The sequence below is a fragment of the Prionailurus bengalensis genome, chromosome B3 (genome assembly GCF_016509475.1).
Source record: "Prionailurus bengalensis isolate Pbe53 chromosome B3, Fcat_Pben_1.1_paternal_pri, whole genome shotgun sequence".
Classification (NCBI taxonomy): domain Eukaryota; kingdom Metazoa; phylum Chordata; class Mammalia; order Carnivora; family Felidae; genus Prionailurus; species Prionailurus bengalensis.
In genome coordinates, this window is record NC_057355.1 from 94,192,402 (window position 1) to 94,204,531 (window position 12,130).

Here is a 12,130-nt window from a genome sequence, read left to right on the forward strand (position 1 = left end):
CTCCTACAATTTTAATACAGTGATCTTGTTCCTTTGTATTTTATTTAACTAACATTTAAATAGCACTCTAAAAGCACTGTTTTCAAGTCTTGCAAATATTAATTTAATACTCAAAATAACGCAAGAATGGGTAATATTATTATCACCACTGCGCAGAGAAAGAGACTGAAACTGAAAAAGGATAAGTAACTTGTCCAGGTCATATAGCTTGGAAGATAGCAGCAACAGGGATTCCAACAAAGGCAACATAGACTGTCTCTTTGATATTAAGAAAATGGGCACAAGACAAGCAGAAATAGAGTGGGGAAGGCAGATTTTAAATAATCAACTTACAAACTTCTAGGTAAGTACCCTGACCAGTAATACCCTGTATTATTTTATTACAACCTTTTATTACAAATATTGTACCACTAAGAAACTGGTTTTGAAAAAAAGGAAATGGTGATAAGAGAGTAGCAGAATTAGGCAAAGCCCACTTACCTGATGATACTTTTGCTTTAGGGAGAACCAGAAAGTGCCAATGATTACCTAATATGTAGCTGTATGGCAAAGTTTTAAATAATTCTGATTCCTTTTCTGGATCAGTAATTTAAATCTGGTTGTCCCAATTTACATGTGAGAATCTGAACTGAAATGCATGTAGTAAATATTAGCTAACTATATATAATTAAGCAGAGAATACCAGTCCACTTATTAGAACCTCTGAAAAAAAAAATAAAGCTCTGTGTATATAAATTTGAGCTGTTACTATTCTAAAAGTAACTTAACAGGCAAAACCAAGAAAGCTGTTCACAATCAACATGGTCAGGTACTACATAGTCATTTTACTTTCCTGTCTTCAGTCTGTACCTTGTGAGAAAGTCTTCTGTTTTGTAGGAGGATGCTATTTTCCATCAATCTCCTTTAAGCTCTTATACGTGAGTATCTTATTTTGTTATACATTTTATAAGAATATTGAAATGTTATACTTACGTCAATTTTCCTTCTACACATATAGCAGTATTATTATTGATGACTTTAATCATCCATTCCTGTAGTTGGACCACCTAATCAGCATAAAATGAAGTATATATTCCCTGTATTACTTGTAGTATAAATATTACAAAATCAATTTACATTAAATTAAAAGAAAAACTCATATAAGTAATGCAAATGATTCCTTACTGCTCATCTATATAAGAATCACATTCTATTTCAAATAGTAATAAGGCATGGGGTGCCTGGGTGGCTAAGTCGGTTAAGTGTCCAACCACAGCCTGGGTCATGATCTCACAGTTCGTGAGTTCGAGCCCCGCATCAGGCTCTGTGCTGACAGCTCAGAGCTTGGAGCCTGCTTCGGATTCTGTATCTCCCTCTCTCTGCCCTTCCCCTGCTCACATTCTCTGTCTCCCTCTCAAAAATAAATAAATATTAAAAAAAATTTTTTTTAATAGTAATAAGGTAAAAACTCTTATATATAATGAAACAGAAAAGAGGGAGAATGAATGGGGGTTATACTGCATAATTTGCTCTCCAATCCAAAATCAATTATACTTCAAATATTATGTCAAATATCTCCAACACTGGAGAAAAAAAATTACCTAAAATTCTAAGGTATCCATTAAAGACAAAAGACCTAACTTAGAAAAAAGAATCAGTTATATAGTATACACTGCACCATCACTCTTATCCCCTAAAAAATACAGCATTTTGTTTTTGCAAGGTTGATTTTGAGTTGCATTCAGTTTTTTCTAAACTATGAAGGTGATTGCTAATAATCTGTATTTAACAGCAATCTATCCCAAAGCAAACATCTAAACAGCTCAGAAAATTCTTTATTTTAGGACAAAATACAATTGTAGAGGAAAATTTCTGTGAATGTCTGTATTAAGGAATTGCTTTTATTGACTAACAATTTAACACTGAACTATTTCTGATGAGAAATTCAGCAAAAGTCGTAAAATAATTTGAGTAGCCATTTACTTTACATATAAAAAATTACAAATTTATAAAGATAAATTCTTCAGTGGTAGTTTTATACTAAGCCAGAAAAATGTGCTAAAATGGAAGGTGCTCTTAATTATTGCACTTCTCAATTATGTTCATTTTAATTTTTATTTTTTTTCCTCAGTTATGTTCATTTTTAAAGTTACAGGTAGAACTTGGGGAACAGGCAATGAAATTCCTTTTTTCTTTTTAACACTTCCACATCTGGAACTACCTAAGATAGATCAAAGAACAGACAGATGTAGATGATATTAAAAATAAAAACCACTAGGCAGTGCTCCAACCACCTTAGATTCAATGACTCATGTTAACCTTGTAACACTAGGAGGCAGGTAATATTATCCTCATTTTATAAAGAAAAACTACAAAGTCTAGTTAAATACCTTGTCATGTCACATGCAGCTAGTGAGGGGCACAGTGGGGTTACAAATTTGGGAATTCTGGCTCTAGTATCTTGTACCATCCTGCTTACATAAAATATCAAAATGTTTATTCATAGTCATTCAGCAAATATTTCTTGAGCTCTACTATGTGCCAGGCACTGTTTTAGGCAGTGGGTTTTGGCAAGAAACAAAATAAAACAGCTGCCCTATTAGAGCAAATGTGTAATGTGTGTGTGCATGCATGTATAAGCACAGGGGTTGGGAGAGGGTGTGCGGAAGCAAGTCGACTGGTGGTGGTTATATCCAAACAAATGGACAAATAATGTCTGCCAGTGATAATGATCAAAAATAAATACAAGGGGAGAAGTAGGGGGATCCATACTTCCCGTGTCTCTCAAAGAAAGAAGTGCAGAAGCCAGAGGACTTTGAACCCCAGAGCCTGGGAGGAAAAGAAACTGAATCTATCAGGAAGAAAATAGGAAAACTGGAGAAAAGATAGGTGGATGATTGCGAACTGGGGGAGATAAAAAGGGCTGTGTGGGCACGGAGGTGAGAGACCCCCTTCTGCAGAAAAACAAAGGAAACAGAAAAAGCGGCTAGGGAAGTGCAGGACCGTATCTGGACAGGAGAAAGACCTCAGACTGAGACTGAGAGGGATCCTATCTCTAACTGAGGGGCTTTCTTTGCACTGGGGTCGGCTACCTGTTCACGCACCTGGGTAGGTCAGGGGAGAAGTCCGCAGTTGGAGAAAGTGATTCCCTCCCTGGGGGGCTGCGCGATAGTACAAAGCCTGCCTGCGTCTGCCATCCCCGGGCTCAGTGGCTGGGCTGAGGACACAGGCCGCAGTAGGAGAAGGAGGCCCCCTCCCTGGAGTGCTGTGGGAAAAGACAAAGCCTGCCTGTGTCTGCCACCCCGGGGGGCTCCCCAGCAAGGTAGGTCGGCTGGCTGCGCAGTCTACAATAGGAGAAAGTGGCCACCTCCCTGGAGTGCTGTGGGAAAACACAAAGCCTGCCTGTGTCCGCCTGCGCCTGCGTTCGCCACCCCTGGCGGCAAGGACTGCGGTGCAGTCTGCAGTAGGAGAAGGCAGTCCTCCCTGAAGTGCAGAGGCACAGACATATCCAGCCAGGACCACATATCGGGCTGCATTGAGAGAAGCTTCCCCAGTGCCAGAGTGCACAGAACGGGACTTTGAGTCCTAGCCAAGCACAGGGTCAGGGGAGTTGGCAGAGAGAGAAGGACTGCCCCGTCTGCAGCCATGGCACAGTGAGGATGACTCAAACTGAGTCCACCGGGTCCAGCTCTGTGGAGAAGAGACTAGGGAATCATCATCTCCCCGCTGCCGCCACCACAACCACCACCAAGGCAGGGCCTCAGGGATCCCTCAAGGGGCCCACAGTGGAGGTGGGTCCAGACTACCCCAAACCATGCCCCTCCGCACTGGGTAACTAACTGCCTATCTACTGGAGAGGGACAGACCCTGCGGACAGCTCCTCCAAACAAGTGCAGCAGCATTGCCTGGGTTAACTCTAGGTCAATTCTGGATATATAGATATATTCTACCCACACCATTTCTCCTCCTTATCTCTTCCTTTCCCTAGGCTGGTTACTCTGGTTATTGGTCTAAACAGACATATTCAATCCATTGTCTTGATACATGTTCTACACCTCCTTCTTAACACTCCCTTCTCTCTCTCTGAAATAATCAAGCCATATAGTTTGTCTAGGTAACTTTATCTTTGTTTCATTTTCTCTGCCTCCTTTATTTTCCTTTCTCTCTCTCTGGATTAAGCCTTTTAGTCTCTCTGCCTCGTCAATGTTTATTTTTTCTCCCCCCCAACCCCCGCCTCCTGTCATTTCTCTCTTTGTATGTGCTCCTCCATCAGGACCGCCTCCACCCTCTTCATTACTTGTAGTCAGTATTTTGGGGTTTCTTGTTTTTAGTCTTTAGATTTTTGTTTCTGTTTGTGTTATTTGTTTGTGTGTTTGCATGTTTTTGTCTCCTGTTTGTCTATCTGTTCTCCTTTACAGGGCTAATCCAAAGAATAAATCAAAGCACACCTGGTGGGGGTTCCAAAATATCACTAAGAGTAGGGTAATAAAATAACCAAAGTGACAACAACAGAGAGCAATGTGATGAACAGGAAAAATATGTAGCCAAGAATCCTTTATCCAGCAAGCCTGTAATTCAGAATAGGAGAGATAAAGGTTTTCCCAAACAAACAAAAACTGAAGGGATTCATCACCACTAAACCAGCCCTACAAGAGATCCTAAGGGGAACTCTGCGAGTGAAATGTTGCAAGGACCACAAAGTACCAGAGACATCACTACAAGCATGAAACCTACAGACATCACAATGACTCTAAACCCATATCTTTCAATAGTAACACTGAATGCAAATGGACTAAATGCTCCAACCAAAAGACATAGGGTATAAGAATGGATAAAAAAACAAGACCCATCTATTTGCTGTCTACAAGAGACTCATTTTAGACATGAGAACACCTGCAGATTGAAAGTGAGGGGATGGAGAACTATCTGTCATGCTACTGGAAGTCAAAAGAAAGCTGGAGTAGCCATATTTACATCAAACAAACTCAACTTTAAATTAAAGGCTGTAACAAGAGATGAAGAAGGGCATTATATAATAATTACAGGGTCTATCCATCAGGAAAAGCTAACAATTATAAATGTCTATGCACCGAATTCGGCAACACCCAAAAATATAAAACAATTAATCACAAACATGAGCAATCTTACTGATAAGAATGTGGTAACTACAGGGGACGTTAATACTCTACTTACAACAATGGACAGATCATCTAGACAGAGAATCAATAAAGAAACAAGAACCCTGAATGATACATTGGACCGGATAGACTTGATAGATATATTTAAAACTCTGCATTCCAAAGCAACAGAATATACTTTCTTCTCGAGTGCACATGGAAATTCTCTAAGATAGATCACACACTGGGCCACAAAACAGCCTTTAATAAGTATAAAATAACTGAGATCATACCATGCACACTTTCAGATCACAATGCTATGAAGTTTGAAATCAACCACAGGAAAAGTCTGGAAAACCTCCAAAAGCATGGAGGTTAAAGAACATCCTACTAAAGAATGAATGGGTCAACCAAGCGATTAGAGAAGAAATTAAAAAATATATGGAAACAAAACGAAAATACAACAATTCAAACGCTTTGGGATGCAGCGAAGGCAGTCCTGAGAGGAAAATACATTGCAATCAAGAAACAAGAAAAATCCCAAATACAAAATTGAATAGCACACCTAAAGAAACTAGAAGCAGAACAGCAAAGACACCTCAAACCCAGCAGAAAAAGAGAAATAATAAAGATCAGAGCAGAAATAAACAATACAGAATCCAAAAAAACAGTAGATCAGATCAATGAAACCAAGAGTTGGTTTTTTGAAAAAATAAACAAAATTGATAAACCTCTAGCCAGCCTTCTCAAAAAGAAGAGAGAGGACCCAAATAGATAAAATCACAAATGAAAATGAAATTATTACAATCAATCCCTGAGAAATTTTCAGGGAATACTATGAAAAATTATATGCCAACACAAACTGGACAACCTGGAAGAAACGGACAAATTCCTAAGCACCCACACAGTTCCAAAACTCAAATGGGAAGAAATAGAAAATTTGAACAGGCCCATAAGTAGGGAAGATATTGAATCAGTTATCAAAAATCTCCCAAATGGGGCACCTGGATGGGGCTCAGTCAGTTGAGTGTCCGACTTTGGCTCAGGTCATGCTCTCACAGTCTGTGAGTTCGAGCCCCATGTCAGGCTCTGTGCTGACACCTCAAAGCCTGGAGCTTGCTTCGGATTTTGTGTCTCCCTCTCTCTCTGCCCCTCCCCCACTCATGCTCTGTCTCTCTCTCTGTCAAAAATAAATAAACATTAAAAAATAAAAATAAAAATCTCCCAACAAATAAAACTCCAGGACCAGATGGCTTCCCTGGGGAATTCTACCAGACATTTAAGCAGAGATAATACCTATCCTTCTCAAGCTGTTCCAAAAAATAGAAAGGGAAGGAAAACTTCCAGACTTATTCTATGAAGCCACCATTACTTTGATTTCCAAACCAGAGAGACCCAGCAAAAAACGAGAACTACAGGCCAACATCCCTGATGAATATGGATGCAAAAATTCTCATCAAGATACTAGCAAATCGAATCCAACAGCATATAAAAAGAATTATTCTCCATGATCTAGTGGGATTCATTCCTGGGTTGCAGGGCTGGTTCAGTATTTGCAAATCAATCAATGTGATACATCATATTAATAAAAGATAAGAACCATATGATCCTGTCACTAGATGTAGAAAAAGCATTTGACAAAATACAGCATCCTTTCTTAATAAAAGCCCTCCAGAAAGTTGGGATACAAGGAACATACTTAAACATCATAAAAGTCACTTATGAAAAGCCCACAGTTAATATCATCCTCAATGCGGAAAAAACTGAGAGCTTTCCGCCTGAGATCAGCAACACAACAGGGATGTCCACTCTCACCACTGTCGTTTAACATAGAATTGGAAGTCATAGCATCAGCAATCAGACAACATAAGGAAATCAAAGGCATCAAAATTGGCAAAGATGAAGTCAAACTTTCACTTTTCACAGACGACATGATACTCTACATGGAAAACCTCACAGACTCCAAAAGTCTGCTGGAACTGATACATGAATTCAGCAAAGTCACAGGGTACAAAATCAATGTACAGAAATTGGTTGCATTTTTATACACCAATAATGAAGCAACAGAAAGAGAAATAAAGAAACTGATCCCATTCACAGTTGCACCCAGAACCACCTAACCAAAGAGGTAAAAGATCTGTATGCTGTCAACTATAGGAAGCTTATGAAGGAAGTTGAAGAAGATACAAAGAAATGGAAAAACATTCCATGCTCATGGATTTGAAGAATAAATATTGTTAAAACGTCAATACAACCCAAAACAATCTACACATTCAAGGCAATTCCAATCAAAACTGCACTGGCATTCTTCTCAAAACTAGAACAAACAATTCTAAAATTTGTATGGAACCACAAAAGACCCCGAATAGCCAAGGTAATACTGAAGAAGAAAACCAAAGTGGGAGGCATCACAATCCCAGACTTTTAGCCTCTACTACAAAGCTGTAATCATCAAGACAGCATGGTATAGGCACAAAAACAGACACATAGACCAATGGACTAGAAAAGAGACTCCAGAATTGGACCCACAAAAGTATGGCCAACTAATCTTTGACAAAGCAGGAAAGAATATCCAATGGAAAAAAGACAGTCTCTTTAACAAATGGTGCTGGGAGAACTGGACAGCAACATGCAGGAGAATAAAACTAGACCACTTTCTTACACCATTCACAAAAATAAACTCAAAATGGATGAAGGACCTGAATGTAAGACAGGAAACCATCAACCCCTAGAGGAGAAAGCAGGAAAAAACCTCTCTGACCTCAGCCACAGCAATTTCTTACTCGACACATCTCCAAAGGCAAGGGAATTAAAAGCAAACATGAACTATTGGGACTTCATCAAGATAAAAATCTTCTCCAATGCAAAGGAAACAATCAACAAAACTAAAAGGCAACTGACAGAATGGGAAAAGATATTTGCAAATGGCATATCGGATAAAGGGCTAGTATCCAAAATCTATAAAGAACTCACCAAACTCCACACCCGAAAAACAAATAATCTAGTGAAGAAATGGGCAGAAGACAAGAATAGACATTTTTCTAAAGAAGACATCCAGACGGCCAACAGGCACATGCAAAGATGCTCAATGTTATTCCTCATCAGGGAAATACAAATCAAAACCACACTGAGATACCACCTCGTGCCTGTCAGAGTGACTAAAATGAACAAATCAGGAGACTATTGATGCTGGAGAGGATGTGGGGAAATGGGAACCTTCTTGCACTGTTGGTGGGAATGCAAACTAATGCAGCCGCTCTGGAAGACAGTGTGGAAGTTTCTCAAAAAATTACAAATAGATCTACCCTATGACCAGCAATAGCACTGCTAGGAATTTACCCAAGGGATACAGGAGTGGTAATGCGCAGGGGCACTTGTACTGCAATGTTTATAGCAGCACTTTCAACGGTAGCCAAACTATGGAAAGAGCCTAAATGTCCATCAACTGATGAATGGGATAAAGAAATTGTGGTTTATGTATACAATGGAATACTACTTGGCAATGACAAAGAATAAAATCTGGCCATTTGTAGCAACGGGGATGGAACTGGAGAGTATTATGGTAAGTGAAGTAAGTCAGGCAGAGAAAGAAAGGTATCATATGTTTTCACTCCTACGTGGATCCTGAGAAACTTAACAGAAGTCAATGGGGGAGGTGAAGGGGGGGAAAACGTTACAGAGAGGGAAGGAGGCAAACCATAATAGACTCTTACATACTGAGAACAAACTGAGGGTTGATGGGAGGTGGGGGAGAGGGGAAATGGGTGATGGGCATTGAGTAGGGCACCTGTTGGGATGAGCGCTGGATGTTGTATGGAAACCAATTTCACAATAAATTATATTTAATATAAAAAATAAAAATAAAAATTCTCCCTGTTCGTGTTCAAAATAAAAAAATAGTAAGTATAAGGAATACTTACTTAGTCATGGAAGGTCTTGGAACAGAGAAATGAATAAAGTGAGGAATAAGCCATATGGGTATCTCAGAGTAGAGTCTTCCAGGCAAAGGGAACAGGTACAAAGGCCCTGAGCAGATAGCACAGAGGGAAAGGAGCTTGAAAGGAGTAATCAAGAGAGCATGGGGTAGGCATGTCCAGGACAGAATTATGTAGAGTCTTGTAAACTATGGTAAAGGCTTAGGGTTTTCTCTTGAAGACAGAAAATTTAGAGGATTTGGAGCAGAGTAATGAGATGATTTATTATTTTAAGGGGCTACTAGGTAGATATTGGATTATATAAAAATTCTGGCTTCTTTCTGGAGAGGGAGGCAACAGAGGAAGCAGGGAGACCATTAGTGTATATATATAATGCAAGAAATTAAGTGCTCTGGACCACTAAGTAGTGATTGAATAGTGAGAAGTGGCCAAATTCAGGACAGCAGAATCAACAGGATTTCCTCAAGGTTTGGATGTGGTGTATAAGAGAAAAACAAGGGGCGCCTGGGTGGCGCAGTCGGTTAAGCGTCCGACTTCAGCCAGGTCACGATCTCTTGGTCGGTGAGTTCGAGCCCCGCGTCAGGCTCTGGGCTGATGGCTCAGAGCCTGGAGCCTGTTTCCGATTCTGTGTCTCCCTCTCTCTCTGCCCCTCCCCCGTTCATGCTCTGTCTCTCTCTGTCCCAAAAATAAATAAACGTTGAAAAAAAAAAATTAAAAAAAAAAAAAAAAAAAAAAAAGAAAAGGGAGCACAAGGGGCGCCTGGGTGGCTCAGTCAGTTGAGCGTCTGAATTTGGCTCAGGTCATGACTTCATGGTTCCTGAGTTCGAGCCCTGCATCAGGCTCTGTGCTGACAGTTCAAAGCCTGGAGCCTGTTTCAGATTCTGTGTCTCCCTCTCTCTCTGTTCTTCCCCTGCTTGTACTCTCTCTCTCTCTTAAAAATAAATCAGCATTAAAAAAAAATTAAAAAAAATAAAAGAAACGGGAGCACAAATTGTTCATATAACAGAAGGGAAAGCAGAATATGTAGATGAAGCAGTAAGTACATTGGCAGATTTAATAATGGGAATATAAGGCTCTCAATAAGTTGAGAATAAGGAAGAGAGAGATTTGGAGATCTTAAGAGAGAAAGAGCATGAAATATTATTCTATGAAAGTCAGAGTGTAGGGTGGATTGACAAGTGAAGTGTAGCAGGACTGATGTGCAATATTGAGAGTCCACTTGAGGTTTGTTGTCAAATTTAAAATGAGACCAGTCAGTATGGTTGTGCATTTTGTTCCAGCTGCTGCTTCTTAGGTATAGGTATATAGCAAAAGAAGAGATAATTTTAAGGTCACAACTTTGTTAAAAGGGGACAGAGGGAAAAGCAATAGAGAACTAAAAGTTAAATCAAAAGAATGGTTATAATAATAAGGCCATGGAATTTGTGTCAGGTAAAGAGGGAAATGAGGACAAGAGAGAGCGGATGGACTAAAGATTGCCTTAGGTGGAGTATTGATAGTGGGGGAAGAAGAGTGGTAGGGGTAGAATTGTCTAGAAAGATAGGAGTTGGTGAGAGCAGGATGCTTGAAACTGAAAATCTGGTGCAGGTACTGGCAAAGACAAGGTATGCTGTGACTAGAATAGTGGATAAGGGAAAGGTCGCTTAAGATCAAGAATTTAAGGAGGCTGGGGGCACCTGGGTGGCTCAGTCAATTGGGTGTCCAACTCTTGGCTTCAGCTCAGGTCATGATTTCACAGTTCATGAGTTCGAGCCCTGTGTCAGGTTCTACGCTGACAGGGCAGGGCCTGCTTAGAATTCTCTCTCTCCCTCTCTCTGCCCCTCTCCTGTTCACTCTATCCATATAAATAAACTTTAAAAATATTAAAAAAAAAAAAAAAAAGAATTCAAGGAGGCTGGATGGATTATCAATATGGATGTTGGTGTCACCAGAGTTGATGACAGAAGTAGTAACAGAGGAAAAAGTAACAGGTATTAAACACTTCAACAGTCATGCAACATGACTATATTGTATTTTATGTGACCACAAAAAGAGGAACAGGGATCAATAAAGTTTTACAGCACATACATCAAAGAAGCTGGGGCAGGGGAGGGTTTCTGTTAAAGACAAAGAAGGAAAATGGCCTGAAACCGTAATGAGGAACAAAAGAGACATATTATATCATCTCTAGGTCCAACAATGTGGGATATGGGAGAAAAAAGAGCCACCATTTAAGAAATCATATTCTGGTTATAGCAAAGTTAAGAAAAGTTCACAGAAAACTGAGAATATAAGATTTTGCTAATGACATACCTTGAGTTCAAGAGGGTACAATGTAATGTTTGGATAACTGGAGATGAGTGAGAGATAGTGTCAGAATTAGGGGATGTATAGAATTGTATAGAGATAAGAGTCTTAGGAGGCTTGGTCTTCTTGTAGTAAGATAAACAGCACTGTAGCAATGATAGTATTAGTGCTGTGGGATCTCCCATTACAGTTGTCCTCAAACTTTTTTGTTCAACCCATCTCACATATTTTTAAAGCAAAATCTAAAATTTTTCATTGTAAGTCTAAATATTTGCGAATAATGCAACTTCTAAGAATACACTGAAATATAAAACTATGATTATTATATCACACTTTCAATTTAGATAGGATTTATTTTTTTAAGATTTTATTTTATTTTATTTTATTTATTTTTTTAAAGATTTTATTTTATTATTTTTTTAATTTTTTTTTTTTAATTTTTTTTTTCAACGTTTATTTATTTTTGGGACAGAGAGAGACAGAGCATCAACGGGGGAGGGGCAGAGAGAGAGGGAGACACAGAATCGGAAACAGGCTCCAGGCTCTGAGCCATCAGCCCAGAGCCTGACGCGGGGCTCGAACTCACGGACCACGAGATCGTGACCTGGCTGAAGTCGGACGCTTAACCGACTGCGCCACCCAGGTGCCCCAAAGATTTTATTTTAAAGTAATCTCTAAGGGGCCAAGATGGCAGAACAGCACAGAAGTTTTTTTTCCATCTCTCATCCCTGAAATGCAGCCAGATCAACACTAAACCATCTTGTACACGTAGGAAACTGATTTGAGGATTAACACAACAATTGTACAACCTAA

General features: G+C 39.5%; 1 protein-coding gene across 4 annotated transcripts in view; it reads right to left on the reverse strand.

The window, feature by feature from the left end:
* MIS18BP1 (MIS18 binding protein 1) overlaps nt 1–12,130 on the reverse strand; it is a 58,591-nt gene that overhangs the window by 29,121 nt on the left and 17,340 nt on the right. For all 4 annotated transcript variants that reach the window (XM_043556068.1, XM_043556070.1, XM_043556067.1 and 1 more), the window contains one exon: nt 973–1,046. In XM_043556068.1, the coding sequence (XP_043412003.1) occupies nt 973–1,046 (74 nt within the window). The remainder of the gene's footprint in view (nt 1–972; nt 1,047–12,130) is intronic.